This window comes from Marmota flaviventris, chromosome 3, assembly GCF_047511675.1.
Source record: "Marmota flaviventris isolate mMarFla1 chromosome 3, mMarFla1.hap1, whole genome shotgun sequence".
Taxonomy (NCBI): Eukaryota; Metazoa; Chordata; class Mammalia; order Rodentia; family Sciuridae; genus Marmota; species Marmota flaviventris.
The window spans coordinates 52694301-52720422 of record NC_092500.1 but is presented as its reverse complement, the minus strand read 5'-3'; the positions used below and the strand labels follow the sequence as shown (position 1 = coordinate 52720422).

General features: G+C 36.6%; 1 protein-coding gene across 4 annotated transcripts in view; it reads right to left on the bottom strand.

The window, feature by feature from the left end:
• Positions 1–3713: 3713 nt before the first annotated feature.
• C3H12orf56 (chromosome 3 C12orf56 homolog) overlaps positions 3714–26122 on the bottom strand; it is a 75651-nt gene continuing 53242 nt past the window's right edge. The window contains exons 7-13 of one of the 4 annotated variants that reach the window (XM_027930156.2): positions 19126–19232; positions 18720–18809; positions 11711–11834; positions 9616–9690; positions 9292–9366; positions 6327–6505; positions 3714–4497 (exon numbers count right to left, since the gene is read on the bottom strand). In XM_027930156.2, the coding sequence (XP_027785957.1) occupies positions 4371–4497; positions 6327–6505; positions 9292–9366; positions 9616–9690; positions 11711–11834; positions 18720–18809; positions 19126–19232 (777 nt within the window). In that variant the 3' untranslated portion in view covers positions 3714–4370. Of the gene's footprint in view, positions 4498–6326; positions 6506–7516; positions 7593–9291; positions 9367–9615; positions 9691–11710; positions 11835–18719; positions 18810–19125; positions 19233–26122 lie in introns of those variants that run through there. The other 3 variants (XM_071609701.1, XM_071609702.1, XM_071609703.1) reach the window with 3 other exon arrangements.

Sequence of the window (26122 nt, the reverse complement as noted above, 5' to 3'; positions counted from 1 at the left end):
AATCTTGAAACCAGCTCAAAAACTAGGCTCTTTCTGGTGACATTTGTATTCTTAAAAATATATTTATGTGATTTCCATATTCAAGTTTGTTTTTTGCTTGAGGCCAGTGTTTAGGTAAAGTATTAAATGTGTCTGATCACCAACAGAGATGGTTTATTAGGTGATTTTTCTTGCATTTGGTAATAATGCAAACAAACTCACAAGCATAAAAGAATTATGGAAGAATAACCCTTTTAAAAGTGTTAAAATTTCTTGTTTCTTCCTCTTCCTGGGACTGTCAAATGAGTCATACAGAGTAAACTGAAGAAAATCAAGGTGACAAATCCAACCATTAGCTCTTTAAAAAGTCAATGACTTTATCCCTACATGGAAAGATTCAGGTACATTCTGACAGAACTTTGGCTCCCAGAAATTAGACAAAGTATGATTTCAATGGGAGAGGAGCTGCAGAAGAGTCAGGACAGCACATGAGAAACTCTAAGCCCTCAGCAGAGACTGCACTATTACCATCAGAGTTTGCAAAAAAAAAAGAAAAAGAAAAAAGAAAAAAAAAAATGCCTGCACTACTACCTTCCCAGGTAGAAGCACCCTACTAGCCAGGGTATTTCCAGAAGACAAAGTGTAACTGAGTTGTTGATGCTCTTGGTGTTGTCCTATGGGTTTCATCAGTATACCATTTGTCTAGTTTCAAGTGATGTATGCTGGTGTCCTCAGAATCTCGTCACACTCCTCTGACTGACCATCTCTTGGGAATAATCCCTCATCTAGCAGCCCAGAATGCTCATTTTGCTCCCAAAGTGGATGACTTGGATTCCTTAATGGGTGATGGTGAGAAGACTGGAGACTTTGTGGGACAATGTTGGTGACACAAAGAAAGCAGGATTATTTGGAACCAGTGTGAAATCATCTACTAAGCCAGGATGGCAGAGGAACACACTATCCCATTTCAGAGTGTCAAAAATTGTTTCGTGGGCTGGGGATGTAGCTCAAGCGGTAGCGTGCTCAGGTTCGATCCTCAGCACCACATACAAACAAAGATATTGTGTCTGCCGAAAACTAAAAATAAATAAATAAATATTTAAAAATTCTCTGTCTCTCTCTCTTAAAAAAAAAAAAATGTTTCTTACAGGCAGAGAAAGGGAACTTAGCATCCAGTCCCACCCTTCCGCATAACAGAAGGAAGCCCAGAAAGAAGTAGATAAGGCCTGGAAAGAAGTAGAATAAAACCTGAAGCAAAATCAGTATTTGGCTTAGAACCAGGAATAAGATATCCTATTTTTTTCCTCTTACTTTCTGCAACTTTCATTTCTAAGATATTTTTAAAAGTCACATTAAAAACATCTCATAGAAAGAAGGCTAACAGATAATTTGTAAACAAAACAATATATAAAAATTTTATCATTGTGTCTAAATATTATTATTATTAGTGTGTGTGTGTGTGTGTGTGTGTGGTGCTGGGGATTGAACCCAGGGCCTTGTGCATGCAAGACAAGCACCAACTGAGCTATATCCTGAGTCCTAAGTATTATTTTTAAAAGTAACATTATACCAGTCTTTTAGTTTTAAGTCAGGATTGCATTTATGTTTGCATTTTTTAAAAATCTCACAATAAATCTGCCTTTATGCATTAAATACTGGCCTAACAACAATACAAGCACATAGGGTTTATAAATGAGGGAAACCTTGCTACTGGCAGATTAAGTCATTTCTGAAGCTGCAGGTGCAGTCTACAGGGTGCTCATGACGACAGGCCGTGGTTGGCACTGCTAAGAGCTGGCGCTTCTGAGAGGCAGAACAATGTAGAAATTTCATCCTTGTCATAGACATAGACATTTTAAAAACTAACAGCATATGTGTATGTACAATTTTCACATAAAGTCTCAGGTTTAGAGCAGGTCTATTTTTACATAGAATGTACGTAAACTATGTAAATATTAAATCTAAGAAAGGCCTTGGAAAATCAATAAGAACCAATACAAATGTTCTGTATACTAAATTTATAATTACAAAATAGTTTATTTAAATATTGCAGAACATGGTGATTAAGAATCTGCTGAAAGTCCTCAACAAACTGTAACTATAATTACATTATTCAACACAGGTGAATATGGCTGGGAATTTTTTTTTTCAGGGTAGGGTACTGGGAATTGAACCTGAGCCAATCCTCAGCCATATATATATATATGGCAATAACGCAAATAACGCATATATATATTTGGTAATAATGCAAATATTATCTATATCTATCTATCTATCTATCTATATTTTTTTTTAATTGAAAGACAGGATCTTGCTGAGTTGCTTAGTGCCTTGCTAAATTTCTGAAGCTGGCTTTGAATTCCCAATCCTCCTGCCTTAGCCTCCCAAACTGCTGGGATTCCAGGCAAGCACCACCATGCCCAGCTGGGAACTCTTTCTTTGGAGGTAGATTTTTCTCTTATCCTTCCTCAAATCATGATAAGTTCACAGAAGGCCCAGTTCCTAAGTTCTTAGAAGTCAAAATTCCATAGCTCACAATGACACCAAAGTTAAGTATTTGTGGGATTAGTTTATAGCCATAATAATAATAAAGATCTCTTTTTTAAATGGTTGTGGGAGAGCCTTCACTGCTCATGAATAATTTCTCTTCCACAGAGACTCTATGGGACTGTTCACATTACCCACAGGTGCCTGAAGTAGAGTGGCAGAATCATTTGTGGGATTTTTTTGTTTGTTTGTTTTGGTGTTTGGATTTTGGGTACCAGGGATGGAACTCAAGGGCACTTGACCACTAAGCCACATTCCCAGCCCTACTGACACTGCCAGTTATTGGTGACGAGTTCTGCTTCCAGCAAGTTGAAGTTTGAACATTAGAGAAGCACAATGAGGCAAGCATATAAAGCAGGATTTTTTTAAAAAAATGGGGTAACACAGACTTCTTCCAGGAGGGAGAAGGGGGCCATAGCTGGTATCCTCAGAAGCGAGGCATTCTACCCTTTTTAGATGTCCTATGCTTCCTTTGTTCTCCTCCCTTTTCCCCCTTATCTTTCTCCTTCCCGCATAAATGACTAGGCCCAGGAATGCTTGGTAGGATGGCCCAAGGGTGGGAAACAGGTGGGCTGAAGGGGGAAGGGCAGGATGGTGCAAACCCCAGCACACTTAAAGCTCCCTGTAGGGAGGGGCAATTCCTGGGACAGGTTACCTTGGCAACAAGTTGGAGCAGGGGCAGTTTCTTGATAAGGGTGGAGGAAGGGCTCTGAAGGAATTAACATTTCAATCCCTCAGGGGGCAGTCTCCAACTTCCCAGACTCACTCAAAACTGGCCTCCTTAATCCGACCTAACTCGATTTACCTATCTATACTGACTGCCTGTCTAATTCTGGCTTCACTACTTTGTATTTTATTTAGAGACAGGGTCTCACTGAGTTGCTTAGCACCTCGTTTTTGCTGAGTCTGGCTTTGAACTCATGATCCTCCTGCCTCAGCCTCCTGAAACACTGGGATTACAGGCGTGAGACACTGCACCCAACTGCATTTGGGTTTTTTGGGTTTTTTTAATTTTAATTTTTATTTATTTCTTACATATATGACAATAGTGGAATGCATTAGATTCATAATTATCCATTCATGGCAACTCTGTATATAAAGCATTTGGTTTTGTTCACGAAAGTCTATGCTTCGTGCCGGGCACGGTGGTGCACTCCTGTAATCCCAGCAGCTCATAGGCTGAAGTGGGAGGATCACAAGTGCCAGCCTCAGCAAAAGCAAGGCCCTAAGCAACTCAGTGAGACCCTGTCTCTAAAAAAATACAAAATAGGGCTGGGGATGTGGCTCAGTGGCTGGGTGACCCTGAGTCCCTGAGTTCAAAAAAAAGAAAAGTCCAGGCTTCTTTATCCTTGACAAATGAGGAGCTGACATTCTGTTCAGCTGTGCCTGTGTTTCTCCTGCTCATTCTTCCAAAAATACTTTTGCCACTAGTTTTTAAAGGTGGAAAAGTAGGGTGTCATCCTATTGCTCAACATTTCTCTATTGATGACTCTGTAGTTTATACTCTGTACAACAATTTTTCATTATATATTTCAATGGCTTCACACCAATTATTCTCCTTGAGCTTCTGTTCCCTTTGTAGTTTTTTGTGTCTGTAGAAACTTTTCTTTCTGGAGAAACGCTAGTTTTTAGCACCATTCTTACAGGGTTTTTTGTTGTTGTTTGTTTGTTTTTAGCAGATAAACTTCAAGGACCTCTTAGGTATTGATGAAACATCATAGGTATTGATGTAACATTTAGATAAAATCTTTGTTTATAGAACTCAAGATGGATTAAATAAATAAATAAATAAATAAATAATTTTTTCATAGATTTCCACTCCCAATTAACATTTTATATTCTTATTAACATTTTACATATTGTTTCTGTTCAACCAATTTGAGAATTTCATGAAAAAGTTGAGTGGTTGGCTGAGTAATAGGGTAACACAATGGGAGCTTCTTTTCCAAGGCTGGCATATGAATAAAGTACCTGAAAATCACAAAGAGAAACAAAAGAGAGATCTTTAAGAACACGAATTTCATACTGGTCACATTCACACTAAGTGGTGCAGGATTGTGGGTATGTGAGTCTGAGCCACAAAATTCAGTCAACATTTAAAGCCTCCCAACCTCCCCCACTTGTGACCTAGAAAATCTCTTGATACGTGGGCCTTTCAGCTCACTGAAGCACTTTACTTAAGCAAAGGAAGTGAATTTCATTAATAATGTATCAGTTATCAAGGCATTAATAAGGAAGCCAAAGGATGAGTTGAGGCTCCTGTGGTTTCTCAGGCAATGCACAATGGGGAGTTGAAATGGAAGTGCCAAGCTGTGGAGACTGCTAGGGCAAAGTCAAGAGGAAAGAGAGGGTTTATCCCACAAGCTCAGTATAGGAAAGCTGTGAAAGAGACAAAAGTGAGAAAGCCTCCCCTTGGATGGCTTACAAAATGGTTTTCAACTCCAAGTGTACATTAGAATCACCTGGAGAGCTTTATAAACTCTCAGTGCCCAGACCCCAGCTCAGAAAACTCAAACAGACTTTCGAGGTGGGAGACCAGACCTGGGTAACAGTATTGTCAATGGTTACTAAGGAGATTCTAATGCAAAGCAAGTTGAAAAATCCTAGGTTAAAACAAGGATCACAAACCTAAATTTAGTAATAGCAATGGTTGCAAAACATTGTGGAATATATTAAAAAGACAGTGGACTATACAATTTTAAATGGTGAATTTTATGCTACGTGAATTTTCCTTAATAAAAAGGAAAAAAGATATGAGGAGACAGGAGTAGGGGGCGGGGACTGGGTTGCTGGACAAACCCAGAGTCAAATGAATCCTCTTTATGGGAGCCATAATGAGCCCTATGGTGTATGAGGAAAAACAGACCTTACAAATGGGGCCAAATTTTTGTGAAGTCAATCTAAGGCCATAATGGATGTCTCCACAGCCTTATCTAGCTCCATCCAAACTAGTAACAAAGCTATGCCAGCTGCACTCTTTCATCTTAAGGCAGACACAACCTGGGTTTTTTCCTTAATAGGTGCTAATGCAGGCTGTGGCTTTGCCAGCCTATAAATAGAAGTGGAACCCCTGAGGTGCAAGAGAACAAGCTGGCTGATGAAACCAATGCTGGCTACTGCTCTTTCTTACCGTTCCCTTTCTGAGTAAGAGAAGGGAAGGATAAATGAGACAAAAAAGAAAAAAAAAAAAAAAACCTCGTTAACACCGTTCATTAATTGTTCCTCCATTATCTATTGATTTTTTTAATGACTCAATTGAATTCACAGTCCATAATTTACCATTCCCTTCCTTAGGGTTTGTTACTCTTAATTACTCACAGCAGGTTACAATCATTACTACTTATGTGACAGGCCAGCTTCAAGAAAGACAAAGAGTGAGAAACAATCCTCCAAAGAGAGTTTGATGTTTCACTAGTATTTTCTGATCTGGAATATATTTTGAACGGCAAAATTCTTTGAATTCTCCCCCAAATTCTTTCTTTTTTTTTTTAAAGAGAGAGAGAGAGTTTTAATATTTATTTTTTACTTTTTGGCAGACACAACATCTTTGTTTGTATGTGGTACTGAGGATCGAACCTGGGCCGCACGCATGCCAGGCGAGTGCGCTACCGCTTGAGCCACATCCCCTGCCCCCCAAATACTTTCTTTCCTCTGATCAAAGTGCAATATTATTAAAGATAAAAATATATATTTTTTTGTCATCACATAACCTAAACATTGGGCCATGTTGCAGGTTTGTAAGAAAATCAGAAAAGAGTGGTCATATTGCAGATTAGATGCAGATTTTTTTTTTCCCTTACCTAAATTCTTCGCTGTAGTCATTCCTGATATACTCAGCTAGAGTCTTGCTGTATTGCAGGCAGCTCTTGAGGATGTAAAACTGCTGGTACAACAGAACTGCTTGGAAGGGACTTAGCAGTTGCAATGAAGCTGAAAGCCCCTTCACTACTTGTTTCATAATACTGGCCACAAAGGTAACCTAGACAAGGAAAATGCCGTTACATATAGGCTACATTCAACCCACAAGAGTTCCTATTTCAGCTGGAGTGTCATTTACAAGTCTAGGTTGAAGTCCTCACCACACTTGCACCAACACCTCTGCACTATTTCTCATTGAAATGGTACTCAGCACCAAGTCATACTGACTGGGGATTAAGTTTTGAAGTTCTTCAGCACTTGTTTTAACCAAAGTAGATAATCAGAGCTGATTGATATGTAGGTGGTACGTTGGTCTCTTTGCTTGCAGATTTCTCTCAAATGGACTGTTTCTACCCATGCTGTTTAGAATTGGGTTAATGTTGATGCTTTTTATGGTGTTAGTGATCCCTTTGGCTTTTGCCACCCTTCATTTTGACATGCTTTATGATTATAGCGTGGCGTTATACTTAGTTCAATTCCTTTGGGGAACCAACTCTAGAGGTTGACAAAGGAGCTTCCCTATTGTTTGGAATCTTGCAGACCCCATATTTTTACCCCTCAGTTTAGATGACAGGGCCTAAAACCACTGCACAAATAGGGGTCTTGCATCTTGTACATTTGGCCTTCTGTTGTTAACAGTAAAAATTATGGCACTCCTAAGTGGGCCTAAAACTGGTTGGGGTCTGTGCACTGCTGAAGTAGCCAAGATCAGGGGCTCGGTCTTTGTATAAGGCAGTTTGTTGCTCAGCTTACAAGTGTTTGGCCCCAGCCAGCTTTTTGTAAACATATGTCATAGGAATCTGACAAGAGAATCTAGATTCCATGGGGCAGATTCAACATTGCTCTGGAAAAACAGCTCAAAGCAGGGAAACACTGTTGGTCCCCAGAGGCATGTTCATATATGGGAAGATAACAATTACCTTGTGTTAAGTCCTCTATTAGCAATGAAAATTAAGTTAGGAATACTTGCTTTTGACGAGATTTCCAATTAAATGAATTATGTATGAATGAATAAAGGGAAACTAGGAGAGTGAGAATAGATTAAGGGATAGAGTCTTTATTAGAATCAATGCAGTAGATATTTTATTCAACATTTATTATGTGCCTAACACAACAGATATAGCTCCCACCCTTGTGACACTTGAAATCTATGGAGAGAAAAAAAAATATTGTATCAGTAATGATGAAGTAGGTAATGTTATGGTAACAAACCTCTAAAATTACCAATGCTTTCCATAAAACAGCAAAAGTTTATTACTTTACACTGTATGTCCCTCTTGTATTATTGGGGGCCCTGTTCATCAGGGTCATCAGCTGGTGGAGCAATCAACATGTGGAACATTGCCAGTCACCATGCCAGAAGGAAAAAGAATGCTCTGGCTCTTACAGCTTCTGCCCAGAAGTGACAGGCTACTTGGGCTCACATTTCATTTGCCAAAGTAACAGAGACCCATCTAATTTCAAGTGCAGAGGGAAGTAGAATTGTACCATGTGCCTAGGAGAGAGAGCTAGAATGTGCCACTAATGGCTATTACAGGGCAGAACCATATAACAGCACAAATATTATCTGTAGCAGTGACAATTCCAATGAAGAAGACCCTGCTGTGCACTGTGTGTGCCTGTGTAGGGAAAGCCTAACCTAGTCAGAGGGTCAGAAAATCATCCTCTGCTTCCCTACAGGAAAGGGCAGTGAGGCCTGAAAGATGAGAAGTGGTCAACTAGGTGGGAAAGAGAGATAAGCACTTCGGACAGCAAGATTGCTGTGGCTTGAATTTGTGCCCCGTGTTCATGTGTTACAAAACTCAATCCCTAATGCAACAGTGTAGTGAGGTGGATAAATGTTGTTATTGGACAGGGATGCCCACTGGAGTGGGGTTGATATTGCAAGAGTGAGTGTGATACAAAAGTGAGTTCACTCCTCTACTCCACTTCACCTTCACCCATGGGACAATGTAATAAGAAGGCCCTCACAAGATGCAGCCCCTCAGTCTTGGCCTTCCCAGTCTGCAGAACCATGAGTGAAATAAATATCTGTTCTTTATAAATTACCCAGTCTGTGTTAGTTTGTTATAGCCACACAAAATAGACTAAGACAGAGATGGAGGGAAATGATAGGTCCTGTGATGAAGTCAGTGGGGGAAGCAGGGTGGGAGTGAATAAGAGCCCCCACATAGCTGGGTGAGTAAGGGACTAGATGAGGCTATAGAGCCAGAGCTCACAAGGCCTTGAAGGCCATTTTAAGGAGTCTAGCCTTTATTTAGAGAAGAACTGCTAAGAGATTTAAAGTAAGGAATGACAATCAGATTTTTATTTCAAATAGCTCCCTCTGGCTATAATCTGGTGGGAAGACAAAGTTAAGCCATTTATTTGGGAATGTAGTGTCAAAAAAGAAGATTGGTGACATTATACATATTATGTCACCAATATGTATATTGGTATAATGTCACCAATAATGTATAATGTCACCAATCTTGGGCCAGAATGGTGACTGCCAGCACAGAGTGCACAGGTGATTCCCATTGTTATGTTCATACTCGATGTTAAAGGTGAAGATTAATCATTTTTACTTAATTATACAGCCAATAATTTAATATCTTATATTTTTATCTTAAGAGTTCTTCATAAAGTAAGGACCATATCTAAAACATCATTTCAGTGCCTTAATAAATCAGATCTCAAATGTAGAACCATTTAATTTTAATTAAATAATAAAATTATCAAATTTATATATTACTTCAGGTTTGTAAGCTAGATCATGTCATAGAGAAAACTTGTGTTTAATTAGTAAAAAAAAAAAATAGTTTCTGTTTAGCTAGGCCTGAACAGTGACTACTTCTAGGTACTTACTATAGGAGGACAACTTTGAAGAAAGGACATCATCCAGCTAATAGCAAACTTTGTAGATCCCAATCCAAGGTTTCCCTAAAAACTCAAGGAAATAAGTTATGAAATTCAGGTCGTATATAAAAAGATACTCATCCTCAAATACATTTTTATCCTGATTAATAAAATCTTTAAAATTGGTATTTGTTAAACATAGTAGATGAGCACTTAAGAGCAAAGGTAGTATCATGTAAATCAACCAGTTTGGGAAATTATCTCTAAATAAGCATTTTGGACATATTATTAATCATAATATGTATAATCACAGAAGATATATAAAATGTGTACCTGCTGAAAGACAAGAAGTATCTCATATAAAAGTGCTGTTGCTGTATCTGTGTATTCCAGGATAAGATTCTGCAACTAGAATTTTCAAAAATAATCAATATATTATTGTAGGCTAAGCCAGAAAATAGAAGTTCCTCTTGGTTTCCTTTAAATACTTCTAAAACAATTTTTATTAACTAAAAATTTAATTAGTGCAATCCATTTTCCTGTTCCATTTGGTTCTGTCATTCTCAAGAAAGTGGCTCTAATTAAGAGATGATAGGTTTAAAACAGCTCAAAGAGCAGTCAGGGAAAAAAGATACATCTGTCCACAGAACATAAAACACACAAAAAAATTGTGCACCAATTTACCAAATCAGTCAGATCAATAACCTTATTTCCTTTCAAGAATGTAGAAATATGCTTCCTAGAATTGAGGTGGCAGATTCTCTGAGGAATTTAGGTTTACGCCCAACTCAAACTATGATCCCTTCTGTAGTATGAGTAAATGCACATAAGACATTTTGTTGCTCTCCAAAACTCCAGGCATTGGGAAGATTGTCTTCTGGCCTGTAGGCCACTTGAGACATAAGAAATGTCTGTGGGCTTGCTACAGGCCAATACATTCTTCCTAAACATATTCTTCTCAGGGGAGAGATCTAGATTGAAATCTCCCTCTCTCTTACACCTTTGGAACAAAACTTTATATCATCTCCTGTTGGACACATTAATACCCCAGGTGCAACAGATCAAAAAGTCTGAAAACTAGACCTATCTATTCTGCCCAATTGGTATTTTCATATAGAAATACCATTGGCTAATCAAGTTAAACCCAAAACCAAGCTTAGTATTTCCCTGTGAGTCTAATTCTCTTGCTGTAATTCCTATCTGACTCTCAAGTCAGAGTCTAAAAGTCATCTTCTAATCTTTACACTTTATTTTCACATCAACCTACCTACACAATTTCTTAAACATTTCTGGAATCTATCCTCTTTACAATTACCATCTTTCTTCTTCTTTTCTTCATTTATTTATTCATCAAATATGCATCAGACACTGTGGTAGGTGTTGGGGATACAATGAAGAACAACAAACATGGTCCCTGCCCTCATGGAATACACAACCTAATTTATAAACCGAAAGCAATCTAACAAATGCATAGTTACAAACTGAGTCCAGGGCTATGAAAGAAAAGTACAGGAAACTAAGAGAGCTCTGAAGAGGAAGGCTAGTCTCCTTTGGGGGTCAGGAAAGACTTCTTTCCAACCTTTGTCATCCCCCCCTCACCTCAACTACTGCACTATCATCTTAAGCACCCTGCCTAGGAGTCTTGCTTCTGACCCACTTTTTATACTCCATCATTGAAAGTGTATTTCAGACACTCCATAGACAGTTTGTAATTATATATTCCTAGGAATATTTGAGCAACATCCGTCCCTCACACCAGTTTGTAAACCAGTGAAAGTAGAGATTGTGTTTTGCTTACTGTTTAGACCCCCTGGCTAGCATGCTATTTGCTCATAATAGATGCTTATAAATACATACTGAGTGAATGGGTAAATGAGTTTTCTAAAACATAATTTCAATTATATGTTTATGAACTATCAAATCATGTCCATACTTTAAAAAACATTTTCTATGTTGATTTGGCTCAAAATAAATTAATAATAAGCTGATTTATTCTCTCAAAATATATGGTTTGCAGTCAATTTGATATTTCCAATGTTTTATTACAACCTTAGGAAAACAAGTAATTCTCTTCCACTTATATAGGTAGAGAAATGGTAAATAAAAGCCCTAGAGTTAACCCTAAAATTTCTAAGACATTGCTTTTTTTGTCCATTAGACCCCTACTATGGAATTCATGTATATTGTATATAGAGACACATAGCATATAACTTTTTAACAATGGCTATTATTTTCCTTAGTATATATACCTTAAAACAAATAAAATGAACACATTAATATTGACAATAGTTATCTAGGTTTTTACATTAATAACAAAATATCTATTCTTTGGTTTAAGTATATGTCTATATTTCTACAGTGTCATGGTCCATGTAAAAAGAAGCCACATTCCCTATATAGTTAGTATGCCCCCAAATTTTCATCTCACCTTAGCATCAAAAGACATTTCAGCTAAAGTTGAATCAGCCATCAATTGGACATCAAATACAGGACAAGATTTTGGAATCTGAGGCTTGCTAATTAAAATCTTCAAGAGATTAAATAGAGTTCCCCTAAAAAAAAATAAACACAAAGAGCGGTTAATGAATAGCTTTTTAATTTTTTTTTTATTTTTTAGTTATAGATGAACACAATATCTTTATTTTTTTTTTTTTTTTTTACCTATTTTTATGTGGTACTGAGGATTGAACCCAGTGCCTCACATGTCTCGTGAGGTAAGAGCTCTGCCACTGAGCCACAACCTCAGCCCTAATGAATAGTTTTGAAAAGAAAAACAGTGAAGCCAAGTTCGCAGACACATCTTGATTAAACTTTTGGACCCTTGGGCATGCAGATGTGTAAAAGTAAGAAATATTTATTTATTTTGAAATAAGAAATTTAGATAAAAATGCAATTTCTTGGGTTTTTTGTTTGTTTATCTCAGAGCAAGTCTACTTCTAGAAGTTCAAATAGCTTGGAGAGTTTAGCAACTCTAGATTTAAGGGAGATGCTGGTGATTTCAAATATAGTAATATTTTCCAAAGGATTTTTTTTGGGGGGGTACCAGGGATCAAGCTCAAGGGCATTTGGCCACCACGCCGCATCCCCAGCACTATTTTGTATTTTATTTAGAGACAGGGTCTCACTGAGTTGCTTAGCTAGCTTTGAACTTACACTCCTCCTGTCTCAGCCTCCCAAGCTGCTGAGATTACAGGCGTGCACCACCACGCCCAGCTCCAAAAGATTTTTTTAGGAATTAATAATTTCAGGCAATATTTTGATCAAAATAGATTCTGTGGTCAAAAGAAACATAGGAAATACTTTGTTACACTAAGTTTATTGAATATCTTTTACTACAGGACTTCTCATTAGCTTTACTATGGTAATATGTACTGCATATCTCTAGGACAAAGCAATAATATATATCATTTCTTTTTTTAGTTGTTTTTTAAATTAACAAATAAAATTATATATGTTTATGGTGTACAAAATGATGTTTTGAAATATGTATACACTGGAGTGGTCGAATGAAGCTGTATGCTTTACCTCTCATACTTAACATTTTTTGTAATGAGAACACTTAAAATCAACTCCTAGCAATTTTCAAATATATAATAAGTTGTTATTAGCTGTAGTCCCCATGTCATACAATAGATCACTTGAACTTATTCCTCTTGTCTAACTGAAATGTTGTACCCTTTGACCACATCCACCAATTCTACTACCCCGACATCCTGGTAACTGCCATTCTACTCTGTTTCTTTGAGTTCAACATTTTTAGATTTTGCAAATAATGAATATCATATGGAACTTGTCTTTCTGTGCTTGGATTACTTCACTTAGTATAGTTTCCTCCAGCTCTAGCTCCATCTATGTTGTCATAAATGACAGGACTTTTTTCTTAATTTTAAGGTTGAATAGCATTCTATTGTGAATGTATACCACATTTTCTTTTTTCTTGCATCCATTCATGGACACTTAGGTTGATTCCATATCTTGGCTATTGTGAATAATGTGCAGAATTCTTTTTTAAATCTTTTTTTATTTTTCAGTTTTCGGTGGACACATCGTTATTTTTTATTTTTATGTGGTGCTAAGGATCGAACCCAGTGCCCGGCGCATGCCAGGCAAGCGCGTTACTGCTTGAGCCACATCCCCAGGCCCCAGAATTCTTAAAGTGCTTATTTGATCCCAAGTTTTATGACTCCAGAACCCCCCACCTTTTTTTAAATATATAACAACAGTGGAATGCATTACAATCCTTATTACACATATAGAGCACAATTTTTCGTATCTCTCTATATAAAGTATGTTCATGCCAATTTATGCCATTATACATGTACTCTTTTTTCTTTTGCATTACAATTCTTAATACACATGTATACCACAATTTTTCATATCTCTGTTTGATATAAGGTATGTTGGCACCAAATTCAAATCTTCATACATGTATTTTATATAATGATGACCATCACATTTCACCATCCTTGCTAATTCCCTTCCCCCTCATTTTCCCTCCCATCCCCTCTTCCCTATCTAGAATTAATCTAATCCTTCCATGCTCTCCCCCTCCCTACCCCACTATGAGTCAACCCCCTTATATCAGAGAAAACATTCGGCATTTGTTTTTTTGGGATTGGCTAACTTCACTTAGCATTATCTTCTCCAACGCCATCCATTTATCTGCAAATGCCATGATTTTGTTCTTTTTTAGTGCTGAGTAATATTCCATTGTGTATAAATGCCACATTTTTTTTTACCTATTCATCCACTGAAGGACATCTAAGTTGGCTCCACAGTTTAGCTATTGTGAATTGTGCTGCTATAAACATTGATATGGCTGTGTCCCTGTAGTATGCTGTTTTTAAGTCCTTTGGGTATAGTCCAAGAAGAGGAATATAGTACAAGAAGAGGAATGGTGGTTCCATTCCCAGATTTCCAAGAAATCTCCATACTGCTTTCCAAATTGGCTGCACCAATTTGCAGTCCCACCAGCAATGTATGAGTGTACCTTTTTACACCCATCCTCACTCTATAACCCTTTTTTAACAGGACATTTTAGAGGTTTACTGTTTCATTGAATACCACTAGCTATTAGTTAATAAAACTAACCTCAGGTCTTTTGCTTTCAAATGTAGTAGACTGTACATTAACCTATATGAATTCTCACTTAAAAGTTACTACATGTTTGAATAATATATGGCACCCTCCTATTTGAAAATAAAAAGGCAAAATTCACAACTCAAAGTATGCATCCTAAGGAGCTCAGCCAGTAACACCATCTTCAAATGTTAAGAATAATCCATGTACAGTTGAATAGGAGCAGGAGAAAATCATGCCTAGCTGTGCATGGTGGCGCATACCTATAGTCCTGGGAAGGCTGGGGTGAGAGGATTGCTTAAGCCCAGGAAGGACTTCCAGACCAGCCTGGGCAGCACAGCGAGACCTCATTTCAAAACAGAAAAGAAAATTCTTGGACTAACTAAAGAAAATAACAGAGTAGATTTGAAACATAGGAGTAGTAACAAAATTTAAGAATAAGGACTATAAAAATTCTCTATAACCATAAGCATTCCTTTTATAACAGAATGAAGGGGACTATAAGCAATCTGTGTTTAGTAATACTTGAGACTTTCTAATCTTTTTACAATAATTTAAATCATACTAGGATAAAAAGCTCACAATCAGCTCAAAAAGCAAGTCTAATTCTTATGTCTGGAAAAGAAGAATCATTATCAGTACATTTCTCAAAAAAAGCAGGACAGATCCTATAGAGTATTCACTACAGTTTTATAAAGGCTACTTAAAATGGCTAGTTTTACTTTTAGAAGATCTTTCCAAAATCACAGAACACTCCTGTTAGAAGCTTTTCCTGATATTGTTTGAGTTGACATTCCATTCATTGTTATATTTAATTATAAACCTTCATTTTCAGTAACAGCTTCTTTTCAAAGCTAAGGAAAGGAACTCTCAAATTCTGGGTCACTTACTGTGATGATATATAAATTCAACTCTAACAATACTAAAATATGAACGGATGTAGCACATTTTAAGAGGAATAAAGCAAAGTGCACTTATCTAATAAAATCCCCATTTATGAAAATAAAGAGGGAAATGCTAAAATGAATAATTGCTTTTTATATTCTCAAATGCAATTTAATTTGAAACCCACTCCTTCCGTCAACTTTATTTAAACTCCATTAGGCCAATAATTTTAATCAAAATGGTAGTTTTATCCTGGAAATACTTATAGGTTTGACATCCCAGGCTTAAAAATAGCCCCAACAATTTAATACTTTTATTCTTCTGTTTGTTATTATTTCCAGTATATGAATTTTTAATGCATTTCAATATACTTTAAAACACAGACTCTAAGAACAAACTTATAGTCTCTTAAGTCAGTCTATGATATTGTGAAAGCAGAATTGTACTTTGGCTTCCAGGATTCTCACCTCCCATATTCATTTTGTATATAATTCCTTTCAAGTTTGGGCAGTATCTATGAATATGCTTTTCTAATAATTTATGATTATATTAGATGAGAAAGGTGAAGAGTTTTGCAAATATAATTAGACCTCTAATTAATTGACTTTTTTTAGTCAATTCAAAGAGGAGTATCCTGAACAAACCTGATCTAATGAATGAGCCCTATGAAAGAGAACTTGAGCCTCTCCTGAGCTCAGAGATATGCTCCTGCTAAGCAACAAGTTCTATAGCTGTGTACAAATCAATTCTGCCAGCAACCACCCAGATGAGCTTGGAAGAGAACTCCAGCCCAGATGACAGTGGTGCCAAAATTCCTAACTCACAGAAACTATAAGATAATAAATATGTTATTTTAAGTTACTGAACTTGTAATAATTTGTTACATGACAACAGAAGACTAATACTGTTATGTAAACATTCATTGTGCTAATTAATACTATCGATAACAGGACTTGAGCCTATATATATCAAAATGGACAGTATAACATTACAACCAGACTCTACTTAGCAAATGGATATATGTATTAAAGGGCATGAAAAGGATTAGTCATATCAGGAAAGATGATTAATATAATAGGGCTGATATGGTCAAACCAAGTTAAAAACGGAAAAATTAAAGAAAGGCAACATTTCACAACAGAAGTGAGGAAGATTTTTTTCAACTTTAACAGAGAGAAGTAGAGACAAAAAAAAAAAAAAAAAAGAGGAAAGGAAGACAAGATTTAGCAACAATTTTAGTGTAGGAGAACAGAGAAATACCAAAAGTAGTCTTAAATCTCTATCTTAGAGACTGAGGGATTAGCAGTACTACCAATGGCTTAAAGTATGCAGAGTAAATAACAGTGTACTTTCTTTGTTTGCTATAAAGCAGGGGTCAGCAAATTATGTCCTGCAAACAAATCCAGCACACAGCCTATTTTTGTACACAGAGCCATTTTTGTTTGTTTTAGCAATGCTGGGGATCAAACCCAGGGCCTCACTCATGCTAGGCAAGTGCTCTGCCACTGAACTACAACCCCAGCTCTGTAAATAAAGCTTTCTTAGTACACAGCTGTGCCCATCCATTGGCATACTGCCTAGGGCTGCCTTTGTACTACAGTGGCAGGATTATAGAAATATCTGCCCATCCCTGCTATAAAGTATTCCTATATGCCCTTGTAAGTGGCAAGTTACTTAAAAAATATTTATGATTATTATCACTAAAATTTATGTTTTAAAAGTCTAATAAAAACCCTGGAAAAATATTACTAAGTTATTATTCTTCCCCCTGGTTTAAGTGTTTTAGAGCTCATCTCCTTTATCCTTCCTACATTTTCTAATATAATGAATTTAGGTAAATAATCAATGAGGGGTGAGTGAAACAAATTCAGTTTTAACCAGAACTTTGCCCAAGGATATAATTCATGTCCATAAATACATATTTAAAAAGTCAAAGCAATAAAACATGTGAACACATTATTTTTGTGTATTGAGTATTGTCCCCCATTATAGATTCTCCCATGCTTCCTTTAAATAACAGATGTGCTGACCACCATTCAAAGTTTAGCTAGGCCCTCGGCTGTCCAATTACAGATACATTCCGTCCTCTCTGAGTTCTTATCAATACACTGTGAACCTAAGTGCTGTAAGCCTTGCTTAAAAAAGGAAATTTGCTTGTCCTCTGCTTCTCTTTCTACTTCCCAGTGGTATAATGAAATCATTAAGGTCAGGTGACTTCAACCAAGAGGACACAGCAGAATAGGAGGTGACAGAGTAACTAAAGGGGAGGAAGCCAGGCCCTTGGCTGGCCTTGTGGAGGAAAGCTTGACTGTCTACTATAGACTGTTATGTGAGAAAGATATCAATTCCTATCTTCTTTTGGCCAAATATTTTTAGAGTATCTTCATTACAGCAGCTCATCCTATAACTTAATAAGCCTTCTAAGGTCACAGTTACAGTCATGAGCCTCATAATGATGTTTTGGTCAGTGACAGCATATTCAGCAATGACTCTATAAGATTCTAATGAAACTGAAAAATTCCTATCACCTAGAAACCCTGGAGCCATCAAAACAATACAGAGAATTACCCACATTATTTATGGTGTTGCTTCTGCAAACCTACTGTGCTGCAAGTCAAAAGTACAGTACATGCTGCACTTTCTTAGTGCATAATCCTTGATTATGTGCTAACAAAGTAATAAACAACAGTTACCGGTTTATATATTTACTATACTACACTTTTAAATCATTATTTTAGAGTGTAGTTCTCCTTTTAAGTAAATAAGTTTACTCCAGCAACATCCTCATAACTTCTCATTTATTGCATCTCTCAATTGCATCATTTTTGCTCATGCTTGATTGAATCTTGTGTTACCTTGTTTATCATGGCTGTAGGAGTAGTAAGCTATAGTGTATATATATATGTGCATATATAATATATCTTTATGTATATACACATTATATATATACATAATATATATACATTATATATATGTTTTTTGTCACTATTATAAATTAACATATATATATATATTAGACTATACCATCTAGGTTTACACAGGTACACATATTCTTTCCATGGTTAAGCAATACATGACTATACATAATAAATGTGGCCAATACAATTCCTGTCTTTCCAATGTGATTTTTCTGTTGTAGATACAAATGAACCCTAGAAAATTCTCGTGGAAAGTCCCTGGCTTTTAATGTATGATGGGTTATTTGGTCTTTTTCGAGTTCACCAAACTAGGATAAAAGATAAAATTATGTTATTAAAACCTCTGTACCCTTAATAATCCAAAGGGACAAAGAGAACTCAGCATGTGCCAATTAATCTAATCATCACAGAAGGAATCAGAGAGTCAAAAGAGTGTAATGTACTTACAAGAGGGTTGAACTGAGAAGTTAGAATATTATGTGTTTTGGAAGACATTCAACAAGAACAGTTAAAAAATCAAAACTACAAGGGCCAATGTCTTCTAAAAGATCTTACTTCTTAGCTGCCAATGTGTTTAGGCGTGATGATTCAATTTCTGTTTCTCTGAACATCAGTCCTAAGGTCTGTATAATTTCAATGCATGTCCTAGAAAACAAAGAGGAGAAAGAAAGAAAATTGCATAATTTCTCCTTTTTTTTCAAATAAATAATATTTGATGACTCAAAATATCAAAGGTGAAAAAGGAGATACAATAAATGATGATTTTCCTCCAGTCACCCATTTTTCCTCTTTGGGACAGCCAATGTTACCAGTTTCTTGTGTAATGCAATTTTTAAAATTCTTTGTGAAGTGAAACTTGCAGCACCATTAATTATTAATACCACATATATTTTGTCTAGTGCCTTCAATTTATCATTAACACTGTAGGGGGGAACTATCAAAGTATCTAGTTGGTACTTACACCAGCTCATCAACCCTTTGGCTTTTATTTTGAAGTGCATTCTTATCCTTAGACTCTGGTAAGTACTCATGTAGTTTGTTCACTAGGAAGTAGAAAAGGTCACTGGTCTGTGAAAACAAGTGGGAAAGAAGATGGTAATTAAGATATCTACTGTTAAAACTCTCTATCCTTACATGAAAGTATGGAAAATGATTTGTTTTTTGATTCAATAAATAAGTTACATTATTTCTCATTAACATTAACATGATCCAAGTTGACAATATAAGTTTTATTACAACCAGGAGACCTCTGTACTGGTGAACAGAACAAGAACTAGGGGATGATGTAAAGAGATGCCATTTAGGCCTGGCTGAACCACTAATATTGATGATCATCCAAAAGTTAGTGTATAATCTCAGACAAATCATTCAATTATCTTGGGTTTTTTTTTAATAGTTCCTGCCTTTCCAAAGTAATTGGGCTTTTGTCAGGATATAATGAAATAATGGATAGGAAAGCTCTTGTTTTAAAATGTTTACTAACACAAAAACAAGTGCATATCACAAATATACCCTGTAAAAATTATGCAGAATGACACATTTCTGGTAAAACAGTGGAAACACAGATCACTGTTTTTGTCTCAAGAAATACTGACTCAGAGTTGGGGAACTAATATTGTTGTATTCTTATTTAGTTTCATGAGATAAATCAAGCATGAAAATAAGCACTGGCCCATCAAATCAGGCAAGTTGGTACTAATGAGAAAAGTTGTATAATTGCTTCTCTTTTCTATTCCTGTTTTTCACTTTTTTCTCCTGGACTACTGATTACTAGTGACAACTTAGACTCCATTTAGACAAGTGTTGTGTGCTCTTGCTTAGGTGATATGGCATGAGAAGAGGCTAAGGATGGCAGTGCAGAAAGGGAAAGGAAAAGGAGTAGGATGGACACCAGATCCTCTCCATGTGCTTGGGCTTACCCAGTACCTGATAAATTAGCAGTGAGGCAGCTTAACACACTTGACTCTGGAGCACAGCTCTCCAAATTCACTTCCTAGCTCTGCCACTTGTTGGCTGTATGATATTTGGCAAGTTATTTATGGTCCCTATGACTCAGTTACTCCATCTCTAAAATAGTGTTAATTGTTTTGCTTCATGGAGTTGGTGTTGAAACTAAATAAGATAGAATTTGTAAAGTTGAATAGTGCTTAGCACATCATAAGTGCTTAATAAATTTCAGTTATTATGATCTCCCATCTGCTCATTGGTTCATGAATTTTACTCCCTAAATATCATACAACCAATCTATAATAACATGGAAGACTCTCAGAAGTATTAAGCCAAAAGAGTACATTGTGAACAATTCCATGTTAGAGGACTACTAAAACAGGCCATGTTAATTTATAATAGTGACAAAAAAACATATCATTAGTTTCCTGAGGCCAGGAGTGTAAGGGAACTTCCTGTCAAAGGGCACACAGTAGCCTTCTGGGGTGACAGATATGTCCTAAACCTTGAATGGGTTAGTATTACATGGATACATATTCATCAAAACTCTTCAAGCTATACCCTTAAATATGGGTACATTTATATGTATTTATATGTATTATTTACATGATTTATAATTATACCCCAATAACTTCTTCAAATAAGATATACAAATATCCAATAAACACATGAAAAGATGTTCAACATCAATAACCATTAAGGAAATGCAAATCAAAACTGCAATGAAGGGATGGGGTTGTGGCTCAATGGCAGAGCGCTTGCCTCACACATGTGAGGCACTGGATTCCATCTGCAGCACCACATAAAAATAAATAAACCAAATAAAGGTATTGTGTCCATGTATAACTAAAAAATATTTTTTTAAAACTGCAATGACGTATCACTTCCCATTCATTCAGATGGCTGTTATAAACACACACACACACACACACACACACACACACAATAACAAGGGCTGGTGAGAATGAGAAATTGGAACCCTAAGACAATGAATGCATATTCGACATCTTGGAAATGATTCCTAGTCATAATCATTTCCAGTGTAAATATAAAATAGCAAGACACTATAGAAAACAGTATAGTGGTTCCTCAAAAAACTAAAAATAGAATTACCATATAACCCAGTGTAATAAGCCAGTCACAAAAAGACAAATAGTCTATGATTCTACTGATATGAGGTATTTGGACTAGTCAAATTGATAGAGACAAAAGTAGAATGGTTCCCAAGAGCTAGGGGCAGGGTGGTAGAGGATTAGGCAGTTATTGTTTAATGAGTTTAGCATTTCAGTTTTGCAAGATGACTAGAGTTCTGGAGATTATGGTGCTAATGGTTGAGCAACAGTGTGAATGTACTTAATTCCACTGAAATGTACACTCAAAAATGTTAAAGATGGTAACCGTTATATGTATTTTACTAGGCTTTTTAAAAACTAGAAAAAAAAAAAAAACCTCATGGAGAAAAACAAAAGACTAGGAAAGGACATGAATAGAGAACTCTCATTTATGCATTTATCCAGTAACTGAACTTATAACTACTGATTGCCAGCTCTACAGCAGGTACTATGCTAGGTAATAAAATAACACCTTGAGCTGAGCAACACAGATAAGACATAAGCCTGTATTCCTAAAACTTTCAGTTTAGTCGACCTATAAGAAAGTGTTCTCATAATTTAAGTTCTAATTGCAATACAATGAAAAAGATGACTTTAAAGAAAAAAACCTATACCCCAATAAGTTGATTTTAAAATATATAAATATATATACACACATACATACATATATGTATAGATGTATACACAAAGTAGGAATATATGTATACACATATATGCATGTATGTATATACATCTATACATATATGTATGACATGTGTGCATACATCTGTTCATATATGTATTTGTGTGTGTGTGTAAAATTTTCCATCTTCTTTTCCAGGAACGAAAAATAAAGTAGCCTCTAATCTCTAGACCTTACTGTGAGTTCCTGAAGGAGCTTTATACAACCTATGTTCAGGGAAATTCAATATAAGGTAGGAAAACCACAGCTTTCACTCATGGACATGATAGCAATCATTTAAACTTTTAAAAAAGCTACTAAAAAAAGTAGGAATGTTGACATTTATTAGTTACATATGCTAACTTTGTGTAAATGAATATAAAAATAGATTTTGTGGAGGAGAAAGAAAAAAACATAAAACTACCAGGTCTTGATGGCATGGCCAGGGAGTGGGCCATGGGTAGTCCACTAAAGTGTGGAAAGATTCCAATCAGGATGGTACCCACATGCCTTTTATCTCCCTCTCCATTCACTCTGATCTTTCATATTTGAAGACTGAATTAAAAGATCTTCTATTTGGTACATCTAAGAATATTACATTAAAAAATGTCTGCAGCATTTCCAAGTGTGAAACAGAACATGAATGTTTTATTCCTAGACTTCTTACCACATTAATTTTCACAAGAGAATAAATTTGATATCCCATAGGAATCATTTCCAAGATGTCGAATATGCATTCATTGTCTTAGGACTTAACTTAGGAAGAACACAAAGATGAGTAAGTAAGACACATGCCTGTCCTGAAGAAGTGTATAGCATGTTGTAGTAAATAAGAGAGCTGAAATGGGAGTTCATAACCCACTTGAGTCAAATGTATGAAAGATGATATGTCATGAGCTTTGTAATGTTTTGAACAACCAATAATAAAAAAAGAGAGAGCTGTGCCAATAACTATAGTAATACACACACACACACACACACACATCTAATTCTTGAAAATAGATATCTTCTTTTCCTCATATTTTCTTTTTAATTTTTTTTCCATATTTTTATTGGTGCATTATAGTTGTATATAATGGTGGGAATCATTGTTATTATTTGTACATGCACATACTATAACAATATAATTTGGTCAGTATCATCCAATATTTTCCCTTTTCCTTCCCTCCTCCCTCTCCCTGGTCTCTTTTACTCTTACTCTACAGATCTCCCTTCGATTTTTATGAGATCTTCACTACTTCTTTTCCTTCTTCCTCTCTATCTTCCACATATTAGAGAAAACATATGACCCTTGACTTTCTGAGTTTGGTTTATTTCAGTTAACATGTTCTCAAGTTCCATCCATTTTCGCAAATGACATATATTCTTCTTTTTATTTTTATTTTTATTTTATTTCATTTTATTTTTGTAGAGAAGGGCTCATGGTTTCAGAGGTCTCAGTCCATAGACAGCCAGCTCCATTCCTAAGGGCACAAGGTGAGGCAGAACATCATGGTGCAAGAGTGTGGTGGAAGGAAGTGGCTCACATGATTATCAGAAAAGCAGAGATAGAGATCTCCACTTGCCAAATACAAATTATACCTCAAAGCCATGCACCCAATGACCCACCTCCTCCAGCCACACCCTACCCACCTCCAGTTACAGTCAATTAAGTCAAGAGATTAATCCACTGATTGGGTTAAGGCTTTCACAATCAAATCATTTCCCTTCTGAACCCTCTCACATTGTCTCACGTGTGAGTTTTTGGGGGACACCTCACTTCCAAACCATAACATTCTGCCCCTGGCCCCCAAAAGCTCACACTCATCTCACAATGCAAAATACATTTTGTCCATTTTCATAAGTCCCCAGTAAGTCTCAATAGTTCAAGATTGCCCAAAGTTCAAGTCCAAAGTCTCCTCTGAGACTCAGGGAAAGCTTGCATAGTGAGCGCCTGTAAAAATCAAAAGCAACTTACAAGTACCCAATATGCAAAGGCACAGAGTAAACACTTCCATTTACAGAAATAGGGGCATAGAAAGAAGGGCTAGGACCAAAGCAAGACTGAATCCAGCTGGGCAAACAAGTCCTATAGCTCCATGTTAGGCATCTGGGGCACATGGCAAGGTAATGTTCTGTGCAGGTCTCCCCTGTAGACTTTTAGTTGGCTTGCCTCAACTTAACTTCTGCAGGTTTCCTCAGCAGATGTTCCATGGTACTGGCATTTCTTAATCTGGGGGTTTTCCACTGCAGTTTTAGCTTCCTTCTCACATCTCCATGCATTGTCCTCTCGGGTTGCCCACAGGGACTCTGACCCTGCTGCACTTTGCCTGGCCTCCCAGGCCTTCATTTGAAATCTTGGTGGAATCCTCCATGATCCCTTAGCTCTAGCATCCTGCATTCCTGCAGAAGCAACACCACATGGTTGACACCAAGGTCTGACACCAACTCAAGCAGTATTAAAGCCTCAAGGGACCCTGGCTCCTGCAGCCTCTGAGTGTCTGGGTGGCTAAGTCTGTTGAAAAAACTTCCTAGGCTCCCTTGTGCAAGAAAAGTGTCCCACTGGTCTATTCTCTAGAGAATTTTTTACTTTTATTTCCTTGAGTCTGAGATGGATATGAACTTGCCAGCTCCTGAGATGTCCTCAAGCCATCTTTCTCATTGTCTCTAGGCAAAGTCTTTAGCATTTCTTCAGTGGCAGTAATGTTTTTAACAACTGCAACTTTCTTAGCCCTGGTTTTACTTCCACCTTTCAAGTCCAAGTTTTTCAAATCTTTCTGCTCTGCTTTCTGCTTCTGATTATCACAATAGATTTGCCTAAAAGCCACCAAAAATGTCCATGCCACCATCTGAATGCTATGCTGACTAGACATTTCTTCGAAACAGATTAAAGAGTCCATCACTTTTAAAATTAGTCTCAGAAAATCTCAGGATATGGGCAAAAGACAGACAAATTCTCAGCCAGAATATAACACGAATGGCCTCTAGTCCAATTACCAATAGTGTTCTCCTTTTTTTTCTAAGCCCTCTTAAGCCCTTTCTTCACTGTCCATGGTCCTATTGGCATTCTAGTGTTCTGAGCTCCCACTGAAATCAGCCATTAATTTCTGCTTACAACAATCTAAAGCATTTACAGCTTGCACTGCTAAACATCTCAAAATTCCTCCCACCAATTCTAAAATGCTCCAGAAACTTATGAATCACATGGTCAGGTTAGTCTCAGCAAGGATCCCACTTCTCACTACCAATTTCTGTTTCAGTCAGCTTTTTTGCTGCTCTGACTAAAAGACCTGACCAGAACAATTGTACAGGATGAAAAGTTTGTTTAAGGGCTCACAATTTCAGAGTTCTCAATCAATAGACAGCAGGCTCCATTCCTAAGGGCTCGCAGTGAGGCGGAAGAGTGTGGTGGAGGGAAGCTGTTCACATTATGATCAGAAAGCTTCATTCTTCTATGACTGAATAAAAACTTCAATGTGTATATATAACACTTTTTCTTTATTCACTCATTGATGTATACCTAGACTGTTTCCATAGTTTGGCTATTGTGGATTGTGCAATCCACATGGATTGCACAATCCATGTATGTATGTATCATTATAGTAATGATACTAATGACTTTAATTCTTTTGGATAAACACTAAGGAGTGGTATAGCTGGATCATATGGTGGTTCCATTCCTAGTCTTTTGAGGAACTTCCATACTGATTTCTACACTGGTTGTACTAATTTATAATCTCAACAATGTAAACATGAGGAACTGAATATCTTAACCACACTTGCATTTCTAATGCCCGCTTCTGCTACCATTAGAACTGCAATGAATGTCTATTGAATTATTAGAAAATACTATGAAAAATGCCATAGAACTGCACTGGCCAATATAGTAGCCACTGACCACAGTGGCTCTGTAAATGAATTAAGTTAAAATCAGAATTTCACTTCCTTTGTCTTTAGCCACACTGAAGTGCATTAATAGTCACATGTGGCTAATGTCTACCATACTGAGCACCACAGATTATGAGACATCAAAGAAAGTTCCATGGACAGAGCTGCTATAGAAGATAAAAAGGGAAGATTTTACCAAAGTTCTTCGCTGAGGATGACAGGAAAGGCAGAAAGATGACATTTGAGCTGAACCTTGAAGAATGGGTAGGAGTTTAACAATAGAAAATGGAAGATGTATCCTAGAAAAACTTTGGTTCATTCATTTAACATAATGTTCTTGAATTCCATCCATTTTCCTGAAAATGACATAA